The 19,328-nt window shown below is 39.7% G+C and overlaps 1 protein-coding gene and 3 non-coding genes across 4 annotated transcripts; 1 reads left to right on the forward strand and 3 right to left on the reverse strand.

The window, feature by feature from the left end:
* Positions 1–1,710: 1,710 nt before the first annotated feature.
* Positions 1,711–1,783, reverse strand: trnav-aac (transfer RNA valine (anticodon AAC)). The gene has a single exon. It is a non-coding gene; the product is annotated as a tRNA-Val (tRNA).
* Positions 1,784–2,498: 715 nt separating this feature from the next.
* trnav-cac (transfer RNA valine (anticodon CAC)) lies at positions 2,499–2,571 on the reverse strand. Its single transcript has one exon. It is a non-coding gene; the product is annotated as a tRNA-Val (tRNA).
* Positions 2,572–3,056: 485 nt separating this feature from the next.
* Positions 3,057–3,129, reverse strand: trnav-aac (transfer RNA valine (anticodon AAC)). The gene has a single exon. It is a non-coding gene; the product is annotated as a tRNA-Val (tRNA).
* A 369-nt stretch (positions 3,130–3,498) lies between these two features.
* Positions 3,499–10,822, forward strand: znf346 (zinc finger protein 346). The gene is made up of 7 exons (XM_006785048.3): positions 3,499–3,594; positions 5,143–5,246; positions 5,984–6,079; positions 6,776–6,923; positions 7,013–7,240; positions 7,373–7,472; positions 9,059–10,822. The coding sequence occupies exons 1-7, from the start codon at positions 3,537–3,539 to the stop codon at positions 9,258–9,260; spliced, it is 936 nt and encodes a 311-aa protein (XP_006785111.1). The 5' UTR covers positions 3,499–3,536; the 3' UTR covers positions 9,261–10,822.
* Positions 10,823–19,328: the final 8,506 nt, after the last annotated feature.

A 19,328-nucleotide genomic window follows, 5' to 3' on the forward strand; every position in this document is an offset into this window, starting at 1 on the left:
TGTGATAGCCTGAGTATCTGCGTTCCCATGACGTGATTGGGAACACAATTTGTGTTAAAGATGGGGTATCTACTGTCTGGAACTGTTGTCCAGTTTTGTAAACGTCCCTTGCCATCCACCCCCAAAGGTTCTCAATTGGATTTAGATCAGGGGAACACGTAAGACGATGGTCCAAAAGAGTGATGTTATTCACTTCAAAGACGTCCCTTGTGTACTGTAGAATTGTCCTGTTTAAAAACCCAGTCGTTACCATACAGGCGAGGGCCCTCAGTCATGAGGGATGCTCTCTGCAACATCTGGACACAGCCAGCGGCCGTTTTACGCCCCTACACCTCTTGAGGCTCAGTTGTTACTAAAGGAAAAAGCACCCCAGACTATATGGTGCCCTCTCCACTGTGGCGTGTAGAAAACATCTCAGGTGGGATCTGCTTGTCATGCCAGTAATGTTGGAAACCATCATGAAGGTTGTTTTTTTTCTCATCAAAGAATACAACTTTTTTCTGCCTTTCAATGTCATGTTTGGTGCTCTCTTGCAAAGTCCAAATGGTTAGTTCTGTGGCGTTCAAGGAAACGATGTCTTTGAAGACGTTTTTTGTTTTTGAAGCCCTTCAGTCTCAGATGCCGTCTGATAGTTATGGAGCTGCAGTCAGCACCAGTAACAGCCTTAATTTGGGTCAAGGATCGTCCAGTGTCTTGACAGACAGCCAACTGAATCCTCCTGCTCAGTGCTGGTGAAATTTTTTGGGTCTTCCACTTGACTTTTTTGTTCCATGACCCTCAGGGTCATTTAAGAAATTCCAAATGACTGTCTTACTGCGTCCCACCTCATCAGCGATGGCGCGCTGTGAGAGACCCTACTTATGCAGTTCAACAACCCGACTACGTTCAAAAAGGAAAGTTTTTTTTGCCTTGCCATCAGAAAATCATGACAGTGTGACTACCTGACAGAAGATGACAATGAATCCACATTTTTGCACAGATTTGACCTTTCAAAGACATGCAATCCTAAACTTTTGATCAGCTGTCAAACAACCCATTTCATTTTAAGCGTCATTTTCAATAAATTGCATGCTCAAAAAATGTTTAGTCGTACTTCCTCTTCTTCTTGTTGCATGTTGAAGCTCTACTTGGAACCTTGGTTAGATCCAACCATGCAAAATATGATATTTTGCCATTTTTCAAATGGTCTTAAACTTTTGTTTGGGACTGTATCCCTAAATTTAGAGTCCCTAATCGCACCTCACACTCCTGCCTTTCCTTCTTTCTTACCATCTCCTATCATACCTTCCTCCTCTCCTCTTACCTATTTTTAACCAGCAGTATAGTTTCTACAACGCCCTGTTAGCCAGCGATAGTGGCTATTGTTGTTCAAGATTGCATCTTTCTTTATGATTTGCATGTCTGGTTTGGCTAAGATTTTGCATCAAATGATTTTTTGACACAACCCTTCCTATTTATCCAAGATTGGGGTTGTGCTTGGAGTATACTGGATTGTGCTGTATTGCATGTGTTTAAAGATTAATGTTTAGTGTCTAATAGCCAGGCGTTGGGTGACAGCTATATTAATATCGAGGGTATTTTAAAAGGCTCCCATGAGGGAATTGAATTCAGTAAATCCCCACTGGGTGACCTTGGGTCAAATATGGCTTGTTACTTCAGTTAATAAGGTAATGTTTATGAAAAGTGTGACTCAGGGAAACCAAATAAATATGTTTCCGCCCGGTTTCGAACCGGGGACCTTTCGCGTGTTAGGCGAACGTGATAACCACTACACTACGGAAACCGCTCGTAAAAGCTCCAAGAGGTCACCGCGAACAGGTCAGTATAAAAATAAAAGCTCACACAAGTATTATCTGCTAAACCTGTGTATTACATAGTCATACCCTGTCTGCTGCATTCATTCTTCATCTCGTCGGCACATACGGACTGCGCAAATTTACATTATTTCTCGCAGAGTTAACTACACTACTGTATAATGCTAAAACTCATATCACCGTAAAGCTGCACGATGCTGCAGAAATTATGCAACGGAAACTTCCAAATGCATTTTCCATTAACCAGTATATTTCTACAGCAACTCTCCTTCCGTCTCCGTTGAGTTTTTTGTTAATAGTTGTTTGTCTCCGCCTAGTGACTGACTCAGATTCAGCAGAAACACGTGTGACCGTGATCATTAAGAACAAATCGTATAAATGGTTGAATGTTGGAGAAAATCAGACAGTAAGATATGATATGAACTGTGCTTACTGTGTAGATTCTCAGTATCTGCTGTGACACAGATGGAAAGCATAGGATCTGTCCTAGCAACAATTTAGGACCAGTGTGGACCAAATATCTGCGAGCTGTGTTTCCAGCACCTTGTTGGATCTATGTCATGAAGAACATAGATCCAACATAGATCTGAAGGCAATATGTACCTAATAAATTGTCAGGTGGCTGTTTAGTACTTTTGTGTTTTATTGATAATGTGAAGAATAATTATAAAGAAAACGTAATATTGTTTCCGCCCGGTTTCGAACCGGGGACCTTTCGCGTGTGAGGCGAACGTGATAACCACTACACTACGGAAACTCGTTGTGATGCGATTCTGTCATTTTGCAATAATATCACACACATGATTTGGCGACAGGCAAAAAATACTCACTTTTATAAAGTTACAGGCCTGCTGTTGCGAAAATACAGTCCAAAAGACATGTTATATAGACATTTTCGAACCGGAAAGTCATTCAAGTCATACAAGTCGTTACAGAAGAGGATTAGGTCCACTGGAAAAAAAAGGTGGGCACCTTATTTTTTTCTTTTCCAAAATTCTGAGAAAAACGTCAGAATTCAGAATTCTCAAATTAAAGTCAGGACTGTCGGTTCACAGTCAAAATTCTGACTTTTGGTATTCTGAGAAGAATACTGAGAGAAATTCTGAGAAGAATACTGAGAGAAAAAGTCACTTTAATCTCAGAATTCTGGTAAGAAAAAGGAGACATTCCCACTCCTTCTTTTCCCTGGAGGTCTAACCCTCTTGCGTAGAAACGATACAACACACACAAAAAAACCTCACATGTTTCCGCCCGGTTTCGAACCGGGGACCTTTCGCGTGTTAGGCGAACGTGATAACCACTACACTACGGAAACCTTCACTAAGTAGCCAATGGACTCATCACCCTCAAAACTCCAAACACACAAAAAAGAACACTACATACGGAAAATTTTAATTTTTTTTTTAATGGCCTGAAAAAGTATCGAATGGCTTGTCATTTGTAACAAATCATTCTTTATTGTGGAGACGACTGCCTGGTCTGTATGCTACCGGAGAAATATTCCCACATGAGATGTGAATAAAAGGTATTTCTACAAGTGGTACTCCAGTACGGATATACGCAAGTCCAAACTGAATGTGACCGCTAAGAAACAGGCTCAAATGCACTAAAAACTGTCTGTGCTGGCTGCTTGTTAGAGAACAGACCACAGTGGGAAGTCCTTTTCCTCTGCCTGCGAGTTGCGCATGCGTAGTAGGGCGCCGCTGGCTGTGAGTAGAATCTATGGCCGTCGCGATGCAGACCGACGATTTTCCTTACTTACCTTCGGGACCAGCAGAGAGTATGTCCTGTTTATTTAACAGTTTAACGTGTGTTTTAGAAGAAAAAGGCGCGGTTGCACTGTGTAAAAGCCCTCCCTGTTATAGCTTAAAATACCGGCGCTGTTGTTACCTTCGCAAAGCTAACGTTAGCCGGTACTTAAGCAATAAGCGCATCGAGTTGCTAAAATGTGCTATGCTAGCTGTAGCCGTTTCGGCTCCAAGGTCGACAAGAGCACGTCTGCATCCGATGTTGCTTTTCAGTGACTGTGAAACATTTCGCCTGAATGGTTACTAATATGGACAGAGGGAGGCATCTTTGGCTTGGCATCAGCTGAAATGCGTCTTTAACGCCATGCTGATTGCACTTCTGCTGGTCTTGCTTGTGTGTTTAGTAATGCAAGCAAGATACATGTGAGATTTCAGCTCAGGACAGTGTCATAACCGCAAGTGTATGAATTATCTAAAAGTATTTGTTTTAAATGCGTGTAAATATCCGATTCGATGTATTTCCAGATAGTTATCCAGGGTGTAGACTTAAGTGTACATACTTTTTATGTTAGTCTTGGAGAGTCTGTTTTGTTTGTCCCCCCCTCTACTTTGGAAAGGATGCCACGACCATCCAGTGTGTTTTCTTTGGTGGACATACAGATTTTTTTTCTCCAGTGTGTTCTTTCATTCTCGGAATACATCAAATCGTTGATTGGGCGACTTATATTCCCACTGCACACTTTTTTCAGCCTAAAGGGAAACTGTGACTGCGATCCAACCACAGATTCAATTGTCCACTTAATTTTGGTGCCTCGAAAAAGACTGGGCTTTGTAATTCCTAAAACCTTTCCTCAGTTTGGCTATGAAATGATAATAAAAAAAAACTGCAGTTTTTTTCCCCTTCTGATCCTTTTTTCATTTTGGTTCCAAATTCCACATGAGCATTGCAGCGTCTTCTGTTGAGGTCCTGTCATGTTCAAAGCTGTGAGGAGTGTTTGCATAACAAGACGCCCAAGTCTGAATAACAAAAAGCTGTGACTTTAACAGGATTCTGAATCCTCTAATGTGACACATTCAGATTGTAAATGCTTAAAAATACACTGTGCTCCTACATGTGCAAAGACGACGTGACATGCCATCCTCCTACAGAGCTGTAACCAACCAATTCGGCTGCCTGTCACGATAATACACCACCTGTTTAAAAAAAAATTTATTTATACATATATATTTTACTTTTGAGATATCAATGTGAATTAGTGATCTGCTTGGTATGAGCCAAGAATGACTAAGACTAAAAATGTTGTTCACAGATGTTTGCACAGGCATTGCCGTAAACCCATTGGCAAGATAATGATTAATCCAGAAAATTGTTTGTATTTTCCATAACACTATTAAATAAAACCAACACAAAATAGTGCATTTGAGCTCTTACATCCTTGGTAAGTAAAAGGAGTAGCTCGAGCAGATATGTTGTTTGAACTGCTGCCACAAATAGTCTCTTCACGTTGTTATAATTGCATTTTCCCAGATGATGTAACCTGATTTGAAGTTTCTCTCTCTCCCTTTCCCCTCCTTTGCAGTAAATAAGATGATAAAGGAGCATGGCGACCTGTTTTCTGACTCCCAGTGTAAAGTCTGCAGTGCTGTCCTAATTTCTGAATCTCAGAAGTTGACTCATTATCAGGTCAGTGAGCCCACGGTCTGCTGCGTGCTGCTGTGTTGGTGTCAGGGGACTTAGCTTTCATTAGATGGTGCTACAGTTTTCAGGAACGAGAGAAAAAGTGCACACTTATCACTTTTAAGGTGTTATTATTGAATAGACTTGGCACTACATTAAAGGTTTATTTAAGCTGTAATAGCACATCATCATAAGGCTGTTCAGTAAATCACAAATATAGCAAAAGAGGGCAGAAGGGATGTTCAACCAGCTGAGAGTAAGTGGACCTTTGGCCACACTGTTGACCAGATGTTTACTTTGATGCACTTCTGTTTTTTTTCCCTGCTGTAAAGTGGATGACGAAGAGGAGACAATTCTAAGTTATTCTAAATTTTGACAAACCTGCAGATGTAAACAGCTTTTCAAATACTAATATTTAGTTTAAGTAAAATGGTTGGACATTGTTTGATTTATACGTTCATTTGTGATTGCTGGCTCTCATTGCAAAGAACCAAACTGAAGAAAAGAAGGAAATACTTACATCTAAAACCGTGTAGTTGCAGTGTTTGGTGTTTATTGTGTAGTAAATTAGCAGTAGTAGATTGATGTCTATCCATAAATGCAACACTGAAATGGTTATATTAAATACAGTTATATTTTAGTTGAAATATTGATATGTTAAAGTTTGGAGACATAAATGTGTTAGAAATGTGCAGTGAATGTTTGTGTCCACTGTGGAATAAACATTGTGCTTGTCCTTTCAGAGCAAGAAGCATGCCAACAAAGTGCGGCGCTATCTTTCCATCCAAAATGAAAAAGAGCCAGCACTCAAAAAGCTGAAGCCCTTAACGTCTGACAGCGTGAGTAAAAAGTAGAGAACTCAAACCAGCACGAAGAAAACATTTTATGAGTCACTATTACCTCGCCAACTATAAACCTGAAACAAAGTACTTTTAGAGATATCTTTGATCTTGAGCAGTTGGCTCTCCCAGTGTGTCTTGCACTTTTTCAGCGGGAGGTTTGTGTATTTTAAGACCATCAGTGGATGTTCCAGTCATATCTGCCAGCTCTTCAGTTTATATAAAACCTGCTCACATCAGCTAGCCGGGGCTGTCAGGTTTTCAAAAATCGTGATGAAATTATTCAGATGAATTTAACACAGTCTAAATAGGTTATCCTGAAATGCTCCCCAGCAGTCGTGGAACACACTGAGAATTATTTCACGATTGCTTCATTCACCATCAGGATGCCTAAACTAGGACTAGACTAGGATGTTCTCATGAACTGGGGGAATAGTTACAGCCATGTCCCACCGGTAGGAGGCCCAGGACAGGACACTCTATAGAGATTGGGGTACAGAATCTGAGTATCTCTGCCTAAATTGCTGCCTCTACAACCTGAATCTGTATAAGGGTTGATGGGTAGATAGGTGGATCTTTTATACAGAGATCAATTATTAAGTCATACAAGTTGTGGAAATTAAAATTGCTGACAATCTACTGAAGGTTGAGGCTTTTTTTTGCAGTAAAATTTGATTGATTTATGTTCCTGTGCAGGACTGTAACAATGGAGACACAGACCGGTTTAAGGTGTGTCATGTATGTAACATGACCTTCTCTGCTCCAGTAGTGGCTGAGTCTCACTATCAGGGCAAAGTTCACGCCAAGAACCTGAGGTTGAAAGCAGTTGGACCTCAAGCTCTAGGTATTTAGCTTTTGGTTTTATTTCCTGTGTGTATCCTTTATGTTACCCTTTTATGAAGTCTTTTTTAAATTCTATGTCTTCTTCTGCAGTAAACTCCCAAATAGCGCCAACTCCTCAACTAAAGAAGAAACCTGCAGATGATTCAAGCGGCACTCCAGTAACAGGAAACAACAACAATCCAGACCGTTTCTGCTCCATATGTCAGGCCTCATTCAACAACCCGCTCATGGCCCAGCAGCACTATGTAGGCAAGAAGCATAGAAAACAGATGACAAAGCTTAAACTGATGGAGACGTACGGGCCATCCACAGCACCAGGTCCGACTGCAGAAGCATGAGTTTGTGCAGTTCTGTTTTGTTTTGTTTTTTAAAAAAAACAACAACTTAACTTTCAATATGCAATAAGAGCACATTGTTTGAAATTATTCCCTACTTTTCATTGATCTACAGCTTCCACAATAAATGGCTATCCATGCACCATCTGCAACATTGAACTGAACTCTGTGGAGCAGTATCAGTCACATATCAGCGGAGCCAAGCATAAGAATCAGTAAGTACAACATTGGGGTTTGTTTTGTTTTGAAAAAAGAACTTTTTGGCACCATGTGGTTACCACAAAGAGTCCACAGAGTCCTCAAACAAGCAAACAGAACATAACATAGATGTGTAGCTACTTTTCTGTCGGCTGTGTACATGTTTGCTTCTCTCCTACTCTCTACTCTCACTCATTCTGCATTTTGATATAGCCGAATTCACAATAAATCTTTTATCACATACACATTTTCTGTTCCTGTTGTCAGAAAACAAGATGACAATGAAATGCTGATTGATTGATTTTTAAAATGTATTTATTTTTTTTTAGCACAGCCCAGAAACTACAGGGAGCCATAACACTAACTAGTCCACTTTGTTCTGCTGTGACATCAGACAAACCCTACACTCACATGTGTTATAAACAAAGACTGCTGAGAACTGGGCTGTATGTAAAATTAAAGTTATTGCTCAAAGAGAAAGTTAACACACCATGGAGCTGGAGCCATAGCAGTTAAGTGTGGCAGTATATACTAAAAGAGCTGAGTAGCTCCCGTCGGCTGCATCTCAGGGTTACACACAGACCTGAAGGCAAGCAGCTGTTCCAGTTTGAGTTAAAGTTACAGACACTGAAACTGAGCCCGAAACCAGGCATATAGAAACATATTATACAAAATGATATATATCGTGGTATTTTGCGTTGGAATTTCAGATATAGAATCAGGGCACCGGTGAGACTAATATTAATATAGAAAACTAACTTGGCGCTGCAGCCTCACAGCAAGAATGTTTCTGGTTCGAACTTACCAGATCTGATATGTCTCTGTGTTAACCCTGAAATAGACTGACACCCTTTCAGGGTGTACCCTGCCTCTTGCCTAATAATAGCATCCATTCATTTTCTTCTTCTAATCTGGTTTGTGGGGTCCGAAGCCTAAGCAGAAGAGCCCAGACCTTCCTCTCCCCAGCCACCTCCTCCAGGTCTCGGCTGGCCTTGGTCTACCCCAGAGCCTCACCCAGGAGGCATCCTTGTTAGATGCCCAATCCATCTCAGCTGGCTCCTTTCAAATTTACCAGTGTAACCCTGCCTGGGATAGGGTTACCAGCCCCCCCACCCTTCAGCCAGGGGAGGGAGCAGCATCTGGTGGCCTGGCCCGTCCTTTTGAAGCCCCACCACCCACAGGGGGCGCTGTAGGGGTAGGGTGCAGTGTGTGTCAGGTGGCAGTCGAGGGTGGATGCCATAGCGGCCTGATCCAGCTGTTGAGGCTGGCCATCTGACCCTTTGAAACAACAGTAACAAAACTGAAAAGAGTAAAGGCGGCACAGAAATTAAAAGTAAACTGAAAAATAAAAATAAATACAAAACCATCAAACCACAGATGGAAGACAGTGGACAGTCTCCATTCTTTACTTGACCACAAAGAAGTTCTTTACATATTGTGGATCCTGTCTTCTCTGTGGCAGGGACTAAGCTAAAGCACCAACACCCACATGAACAAGTGCATTTTTGAGACCCAAGTTGATGGTGCACAGCTAAAACATGTAGACAACACATCCTCTGGAAAAAGAGAAATGTCCTAAAAATAATTTTCTTTTATTTCAAAGAGTGAAGAAATCGAGCCTGAAGATCACAGAGAACAAACATCCGGCAGATCAATCGTACAGCAGCGATAACCAGTATGCTGCCCCCGATGGCCAGTACCCGCCCGAGGAGGAGCAGTTTGGCAGTGACGACAACTACGTAGGCGGAAATAACCAGTATGCTCCAGAGGACACGGCGTACACAGAGGAGTACCAGTATACTTGAGGCTGGACTGGGATGGACTAAAGAGGTTTCAGTCAGGACTTGGAATGACACACAACAACCAGCCCCTTTAACGTATTAACAAAAAATCAACCTCTATGAACCTTCAGCTCCTGTCAGTCTCTTCTGAGTAGGTGTTTCCCTGGAACAGAGTAATGTAGCTTTGGATACTGGAACAACATTTTGAGTTTCTGACCGAAATGGTTTTTTTCTCTTTTTGTTTGTTTTTATTTATTTCTCTTTTAATGGAAAAAAATAAGCATTTCACTCATGGAAAGTTATTTAACCGTTCAGTGCGTGATAAAGGAAGTGTAGTCCAACATCCGGGCTTAGTGTACAAACACCAAACACTAACAGGGGAAAGTCTGCTTTGAAATTTTTGTCTTAAGGGTGGGCAGCAGTCATCCCATGTTTATCCCTAAACTAACCAGTATTAACACCTCATACCTGAGCCACATGCAAGCAGTGAACTCTTCAAAGCAAAGCAGCTTCATACTTCTCATGTCACCTCTTTGGTTTGGTTTGTAGCTCCTGTAAATGCATTTATTGAGACACGCGCCTTTTTCATGTCTCAAGACACAGTAACTGAGTCAAACTGAGGCTTTATGTCAAGGATTTAACAGACTAAAGCTGATGTTTCTAATGTCCTGGACAAAGCTGATATTATTGTTCAAGTGGTCCACAGTTTTTCTTTTTTATTCCCCTTGTCTTGGTAGCTGCAGTTTTTACTGTAAAAACACAAGAGTAGGTGAGCCTCAATTAGATAATTTTAGTACTTCAAATGGTATCCAAATGTGTCAACAACAACAACCATTGTATTCAAAGTATTTGATTATTATTATTGTTTTATAAAACATGATCTTTCTAGACTTTAAGCATACAAATGTTATCATGCAAAGTTTGAACATCATCACTGACTTTTGAAACAAAGTATAATTTTCTTTTTTTGTACTGTTGAGTTAAAGTCTCCTTTTCTTTAAGAGTGTGAGGTTATTAATTATCCCAAGTGTCCAAACTCTGTAGAGACTGATAGATGCTTTCTGAGCTCTGTAACTACTGTCAGTAGCAGAGATCACAGTATTTACCACGGAGAAGAAAAGAGTGATGTCAAATTAGGAAGTGATGTCAACATAAGAATGACAATAACGTTTTATTAGTCTGCTTTTCCTCATAAAGAATTGGTTCAATATTTTAATAATGAATGTCTTTAACTTTTTGGCTAAAGGGGAAAAAAAGATTTTGTTTGGATGTAATTTATACCAAGAGGGCTTGTGCATACTGTACAGTACATCCTGTATTTAAAAAGCAAAAAAGAAAACAACAAAAGTGGGCTTTTTGTTTTTACCCTCATCGTTTGAGTGTTCTGTGTTTTTGTGATTAAGATTTGCTTTCGATAAGTTGTGTATCGCTGAGGGTACAAAAAACTGCTGCAAAGGTGTGTATAAAGTAGAGACATGTTTTAAAAGAGCTCACAGTTTCATGAGTCTTTTCAAGAAGGAGGAACACAAAGGAGATTAATGTCAAGAAATAAAATGATTAAATGCATCTGCTTCTAAAAAGCAAAATCAGTGATGTGTGAGGGCACGGCTCAGTGGAGAAATGTGCACGTAGGTGTGAGGTGAGGTAGGGGAAAAACGAAATCACAAGGGAGACGAGTGTCTGGAGACTTCACAGACCGGCAGCATCAGTGTGGCTCGCACCCTGTTGTCCATTCTAAAAGAAGGAAGGAGTTTAATTCAGGCTCAGTTTAGTAGTTTATATCTATGAAGTAGAGCGGGAACATTAAAGGGAAAAAGGTCTGTAGTGGTTATGTGCACCCACACACTCAATCAGTTTATATGAATCTGTTTAACAGATGAATGTCAAAAGAAAGTCTTTATCTTATAAAGCACTTTTCAAATTCCACAGTACAAAGTGCTTTACAAGGGCAAGAGAATAAAGCAGTAGTAACAGGAAGCACTCCGAGATCGCGAACCTTTGCCAAGGCAGCTCACTCTGTGGCCAGTATTTACTTTAGGGTAGCATGACTTATGTTTATTTTGATTATATAAACATATGTAGGAGTAGGTAATGGATAATGGGTATTGATTTGTAAATACTGACATGAATAAGTTATTATGTAATAGACTACAGTATATTTAACTAGGCAGCTCATGACAATCATTTCTTTAAAGATGTCACACATTTTGGGGTCATCTTGAAAGAAAGGCACATCTGAACTGCAAAAGTGAAAGTTTAGGTGCAGTTTTAAAGATAAAGCTTTGACCTTCAGATCCCAAATCAAATGTGATATATGTTCACAATACACACCACACTTGTATGACTCAAAATTTGAAAGTATATTCTTTTTAAGTCAACTTTTAAGTCATTTTTTTCCAAAAGTTACAGTTTTGAAATAGGAATCCTAAATTTTGACTCTAGGTTGGCACAAATTGTTGTTAAGTTTGTTTTCAGTGGCAGAAACAAGGTTGAGTAGAAGCGAACAAGTCGACTGACCTGATTTCCACAGACGGGCTCTTCCCAAGCCTCTGAGCCCTGACTGCAAATGCTCCTTCCCCCTTTAGTTTTCAGCTGGGCCACTAGAACAGAAAAAAGACCACAAGCTTAAAAGAGGATAAAACCAACCGAAAAACAGAATACATTACAGTTAATTACATACAGCAGTAACATGTGAACACAAGGGGAGTGGAAAGAGGTGAAGAAATCATCAGTCCATCATAGCTGTCCCCTAGTAGCCTGAGCCTATAAATTAAGGACTAGTTCAGGGTCACCTAAACCTGCCATAATTATACATAGAGATGGTGTTAAAGATCTTTTTGGGTTTCTACTGAACCAGTCTGAGAGAAAAGTACTTTAGTGGGTAATATAATATGATGCCTTTAAGATAAGACAGGACCCAAACATGCAGGGCCTTGAGGAAAACATACTTTTAGGTGAGGTTTGTTCCAGGGGTTGATCATGTGCTTCATTCTCCTCTTTAGCATGGATAAGGTCCCCATGGTTTCATTTGGGGTGTGATGAAGGTCCACCCAGGCGATGAGAGGCATTTCTCTTGTATATTTAGATAAAGTTTAAATTGTTTTTAGACGTTTAAAGGCCATCACTGTGAAAAGTAAACTGGTTTCAGGAGGCTGACATTACATCATTTGTGTTATATTGAGGAGGTGGAACAGACTGGATGAAGATCATCTCCTATCTTTCTCAATGCATAGCTTTCCATAACTTACAATGGGACACCCGCTGACCTTTTATTGCGGATTATTTCCCAGTTTGATGTGAAAGAGCTTGACCGGTCTGCACAGAAACTGTGATCCAGAGCGTTTTGAGCAGTTTGACCTCTCTCACACTTGTGTGGTTGTTGAGACAGTAGATTTGTCTTTGGAAGGAGAAGTTTAGCTTTCACACATCGGTGGATTTATTTTAAGGATTATAATAAAAACAAAGAGAATAAAACTGAAACATTTAAGTTAAAAAACCAAAGGCTAAACAGAATCTGTGCTTCAAAACTGATCAAGCGCTTATAACTTGAGAAAATTGTGTCCCAACCTTTGTGAGCTTCCTACAAGATTATGTGCTAGACTTCATCCACCTGGTGGCGCACTAGCTCTTTGCTAGTGCTGGGTCAGAATGAGATGAGACACTTTTGCATAAAAAAGAAGGAAAAATGCTAGTGGTTCCAGAAAAATACTTGAAATTAAAAACAAACATGAATGTTTTCCTTAATGCACTGCAGCTTGTTTTATTTCTTTTCAATTCTAATTTGACATCACCGCAGGAGTTTTATGCAATTTCCTGTTTCTGCAGAAGCACAAACTAACAAATTCTGAATATGCAGCCTGTAGATTTGCATATTGTTTGACAGAATCTATAAAACTATAACCAAACAACCCAAAATAATTATTTTATTTGGGTTTAAATCCAGATTTTTCACACTTCAACCCAGTCAAAAAAGGACAAGAACACAGCTATGTCATGTGAGGCCTGCCATGAATGTATCCCAAAGAAAGGACACTTCACTGACACATTTTGAACAAACACCTGCATGCTGTTTTATTTTTCACCTGGTCCTGATGCAAAGGAGGCCAGGTTGGCACGAATTTAAACATTTTCCTGCAGTAAAATAAATGTAAATTAATGCTTCTACAAAGACAAAAAACATGCACTGCATGTCCTTTCAGACAGACATTTGAAATATAAAGGTTTGCACTCTGGAAGTTACAGAAAGCCTAAGGAAACTATACAACTATAACAAACAAACAAAGTTGCGCGTGGCCTAAGTTGATGAGTATCACAAGTCTTACTAATCTTCTATTAATCGCTTATTAATGTAATAAATATCAAATAATTTATTACATGCAATTCTGCTGCTCAGTGTCTGAACAATGCAGAAACAAGAAGCATCACCTTCTCCCCTTTTGTGCATTTGTATCACTTTTACCAGCGTAAATGTGATGCTCAGAAAGGCATTCATAGTGCAGCACTGCAGCTGTTTGTACAGTACGTATGAGTGTCTCGCATACAGTATGTGGAGCACACAGGGTGACATCGGGATAATGTCTAAGAGCTGCCAGACAAGATGATTTGTCTTGGTCCGCTGCAGGCTGAATGGGTTTCACCAGCATTGTAATTCAATTAAAAGAGGAATGTCAGTTTAAAATGCTCCCAGTCTGGTTTATATATGGCATCTGTATCTTTTTTTTTTTTTTTACAGCATCCGCCAACAGACAATGCTGAATAAATTGTGTTTTATTGTCAGTTAAATTTGTCTACTTGCCCTAAAAATGCTCTGGTTGCCAGATTGTGTTTGAGAGACACTTTAGCTGCCTTGGAGCTCTAAATTTCATCATTGTCTGTATGTAAACACAATGCGGGTTTCTACTGATTTGCATTTTAAGTGCAGCATATGTTGCATCCAGATGTTGCTTCTGCTTTAGAGAGAAACAGATGCATTGGATTAGGAGTTCAGCATCAGCACGCTTCAAATAGAGTGCTCATTGTATCATAAAACTGTCTTCTGTTTAGCGATGAGAATAAAAGAACAGAAATTCCCTGCATGTTGCTCCAGTTATGGAAGCGTCAGAGAAGAACAGTGCGGTGAATGCAATTAGACCACCGTACAGCATGTCAAAGTAAGTCTGATAGGGGTGGACACAGCGCCCTTTGGTTTGTTTTTACATGACCCAAAATGACTATTCTGATGCTGCTTCAGAATGTGATGACAGAGGGAATATAAAATATGACACTAGTAGTAGTTTTTGGCATATTAGGGGTGCAAATGTGTGTATCTTTGGGTGGTTATCAAGACCAACTCACATTTGACATTTCATATCATCTCCAATCCAACAAACAAACAAAAAAAAATACAATATTTTCATAATTTGCCTGGTTGCAATAATATAGAGCCAGACACAGCCTGATTTTTCATGGTCAGGGTAACTCTATCAGTAGTGTGGTAGAGAAAAGTCATTGTGGAAGTCCTATTAATGTTTAATTGGAATTCTGTGTTTCCTTTATTTATTATACCAAAAACATTTACCTGTAAAGGTATATACTCAAGATATGAGTTGGCTGAGCTTGTTGGTGATATTTAAAAACCTGCAGCATCAGTGGCTTCCCTCAACTCTGTGTTTATTAGCAGGTAAGTTAAATTAAAGATTGCGTAGTGGTCCTTTTGATCCCATTTAACTCTCAGCTGGTCTAACAGCGCAAAAGCATTTTACTCAGGAGAATTGGTAAAATTAGCGGTGACCCCTGCTGACGTTTTAAGTCACTTCTGCATTGATGTCCATCCATTTTTTTTTATATACAGTCTCTGATTACACCGGTGTGCTAAGACAGGTGACTAATGTAATTTGATTATCAGGACATAAATGAGATTTCAAGTAGACTTTGGTGGATTTAATTGTCTAAAAACAAAACTTTACTGTTTCCTTCCTGTTTCCTGTATAATTTATATTTTACATAAGAGAATAAATTTTTGCAATATCCAGAATGGCAAAAGCTTGCTTGGCAAAAGTGGGCTAGTCTTTTAATCCAAACGATGATTTATCTCCAAACAAATGAATGTGACATCACTAAATAGATCTATTCTTCTGCAAATATGGTTGTGCGTCACTGAGACAGGTGTGGAATCAGAAAAGGCTAATGTTTATCTATGTGGACGTTTTTGTATTTGTCGCTTATTACTGCGTTTAAGCAATAACTTTTTTATTACTGATAATTTCTTTTAAATAATACAGTGAGAAGCAACTCATGTCTCTGGGTTAAAATGGAGGGAGAAAGTACGGTACGTGGCTTTTTTTCCCCAATCTGGTGTCTTGTTCCATTTCCTGCATTGTGTAAGCTGTGTCCTCAAAGGATCAAAAGAAAAATCAATCTGGCAAAGTTGCTGAAGGTTTTCTGCCATTGGATCTTTGCCTCCTCTGTTTGCAGGATGGGAGTTTCTGATTTACATCTCAGATATAAAAGAAAACATCAGTGTCTGACTCTGTTTTATTTAATCACGCAGAACTACACACTCAGGAAGGAAGAGTATAAACCTCCAAAATCCTGATGTAACTCTAGATATTTAAAACAGACCCCTTTTCCCTCCCTCTGACACTGTGAAGCAGGAGCTGCTCTGCATGTTTAGCGTCACTGTAGAGCTTTTTAGGAAGGTCCAAGCACCATAACTAAAAAGATTTGCTTTCATTTAGTTTTTTATTGTTCCCTTCATTAAAGTCACTTTGCTCTATGACAGAAATGTTGTATTTCATGGCTTTACGTGTCTTGCTGCATAGCTTGTTTGCGAGTTTTTGTGAGCATATTATGTTGCTGTAATCATTTTTCACATTTTAAACACTAAACTTCTAAAAGCAGAATAGAGAAAATGATAAAAAAGAAGCACAAAGACACCAAAAAGTGTCAAAGAGCAGAATGAGGCAGACTGCGGGCTTGCACTCTGTAACAACTTTCAGAAGATTTTTTAAATGGAGCCATCCGCAGGCCGAATGCATCTCAATGAACAACGAACAAAAAAGAAAAAAAATCCTCTTTTTGAGGCACAGGTGCAGGAGCTGCACTGCACACAACGGGATTGTATTAGGGTGATGAATTCTTATTAGATAAGGTGGTAGATTGTACTTTTCCTCTATTACTGCCGAGGCTATAAAATAATTATCTCTGCAGTTGTTGCTCCACTTGGTATTTAACATTCTAATCAATTCAAGCGTGAGGCTTTCAGCCTAGTCTTTATATCCATTAAGAAAATTGATTGAATTATCTCAACCGGATGGCTGTGGCTCAGGAGGCAGAGCGGGTCATCTACCCAATATATGATCACTGGTTTGATCCTGGATCCCGATCTCTGCAGCTCGGGAAGTATCTTTGGGCAAAATACTGAATCACGATGCATCTGTGTGTGTGAGTGAGTGTGTGTGAGTGTTAGGTAAAGGACTTGGAAAGTGTGTGTCAATGTGCAAATGAGGCTTGTGGTATGAAAACTGCTTTGAGTGCTCAAATTGAGTGGAGATGTGCTATATAAGTACCAGTCCCCTTTAACATATCTAATTTGCTAATGCACTAAAATGATACTCAATTATTTAACAATGAATGTAAAAGGAGTAGCTTGTAATGACAACTCCCCTCATAATTTTAGCAGATCTGCTCAGCGCTTCAGAGAGCTTTACCACCCATGAACTAAATCTTGAAGTGTTATTTAAATTCTCACTTTCGCTAATCTTTTTCAGAACACTGCACGCTGATCAGCACCACACAGCAGCCAGGCAAAGTTAACATCCAGCTATTGTAGTTTGCGAGTGCGTAGGAGATAGCTTAGGATGTTTTACATGGAAAAATTATAAGCGCTCATTTATGGGATGTTAATAGGACTTCATTGAGTCAGCCCCCATGCCTGAAACCATCTTAATGAAATATAAAAACATAACAATTCTTATGATCCATAAATGTTCCTTCAGGTATTCTTTCAGGGGATCCTGTTGGATTCAGTCATGAATCCTCAGCCAAACAATCAGCAGATTTTAGCACAATGTTGGCGTTTCATGGCAAAAACTAAACATCGTTACTATTCTCTCATAACAAGTCTGACCGATTGTTCGCATTTTGCAAAAGATAAAATAAAGGTTGAGGTTTTTGTCTTAAAGTGGGTTTAAATAGTTTAGTTTCAGACACTTTTGGTACCCTGGAGTTAAACTGAACAGTCTCGCAACAACTGGCTCTGGTTGCTGTCATCAAACTCAAGCACCATGGGTGTTTTTCAGCTTCTTGACCAATGGGACTGTTATAAGTTTATATGGGATTAGAAGCCATAGTAAAAAAGTAATAGGTTACATATGCTTGACATTGAGACACTGTTTGTGTAGATGCACCTCTAGTTTATTACTAACTTTCTCTTACATTAAAGAAGCTGTTAGGATGGCCTCCCATGCAGTGGCTGGTAAACATAGTCAGACATTAGAAAATGAAGAGCCAGATTTTTCCTTGAGACGATTTCTCAAATCAAATGTTCATAAGAAAGAATAATGATCAAACTTTAAATGGATATTTAAACTTAACCATCAACCAATCACCCAGTGGTTATTATCTATAACAAGTTTAAAAGTTGACAGTATTTAAGAGTGCGCAACTCTTTCTGCCACTCCAGACACACTTTTGCATATTGTTCTACAATATGCAAAAGTTATATTTGTGCACAGTCACGTGGGACTCTTTTTTTGCCCCTGTATTGCTGCACTGTCGTTCGTGCACACTGCAGAAAGAAAACAGCCAATCAAAGGAGGTGGGTGGCTCAGGCTTTCAGCAGCTCATTCCCCAGCATGCACCAGGCATATTTCCCATCAGCCATCAGTCAGTGAGCCAATCTATTACTGACAGACAGGAAGCACCCACATCTAGGTCTTGGCCTTGAAGAAGAAGCTGTGGGACACAGGTGTAGTGTGTGAAGTTTTGTCTGCTCGGTTGTAATTTCAACACTTCATCCATGTGTCTAGGTGTGTATTTGTGTCTCTGTGTTGATGTTTTGTCTCTTTTACCAACTCTCTATGTGTGACTGTTTATGAATCCTTTACAAACACAGTGTGGTTTTCCAGATTTAAACCAGCTTTCACTGAATTTCTCAGTATCATTTAGTTGGACTTATGCTTCTGTTCCAGCAACATACTCGACATAACCTGACATGCAAATGTAGCTACACATCATGCTGACGCAGCTCACCGCTGCTGGTAATTAAAAACTTTCTTGTTCCTGTGCATTTCTGGCTGTTTCTCACAGCAGTTTAATATAAAATAAAAAAGTCACTGTCATAATATAGGGAATAATAATCATAACATTGTGGAGGTATGTAAAGACGACAGGAGAGGTCTCAGTGTCTCACTCCAACTTTATTAACGGATTCACCAGAACTCCACATACAAAAAGTGCCAGAAACTCCAACCCAACACTTCCCTTAAACTTGGGTGTGAGTGGAGCCACCTGGTGGTCCGCCACAACGTCAATATAAGGACTCACAAATGTCAGCAAATTCCTGGGCGGGGGTAGATTGTTAGAACTATCCAAAGAAGAAAAGTTTGAGAGACAAACATGTTTGGCCCTGAAAAATGACACAAACACAACAAAAAGCGACAACCCAGAAGAGAAAGAGTCCCAGTGTTTTATTTTTTCTATCAGCTGGCAACGAATATAAAAACTGGGACATAAGCACACAGTAATTAGCACATAGTGCACCAGCACAAGCATAAATGTCAGCAATGATGTTGTCCACTAACATAGGTTGTGCTAGGTGGACTTTGTTTCTCATGGCAGTTTCATTTAAGGAGGTGACCAGTACCCACGATGTACAGATTCCCCCTAATGAGAAAAACCCCCGATTATGTAACATTTCAACACCTGATACCTCAGGACAGCTGCTCGTGCACAGATTATAGATTATAGATCATCTGCTCTGTTGTCAGGGCGTCACAGTTGAGTCTGAGTGTGACTGATAGAAGCGACGATGAGAAGTAACAGTGAAAAAGTAAAAGGTGTGAAATAATACGTTTGATATTTTATAAATAAAATATTTAAGCATAAACACGA

This window comes from Neolamprologus brichardi, chromosome 10 (genome assembly GCF_056152115.1).
Source record: "Neolamprologus brichardi isolate AB-2024 chromosome 10, ASM5615211v1, whole genome shotgun sequence".
NCBI classification, from domain to species: domain Eukaryota; kingdom Metazoa; phylum Chordata; class Actinopteri; order Cichliformes; family Cichlidae; genus Neolamprologus; species Neolamprologus brichardi.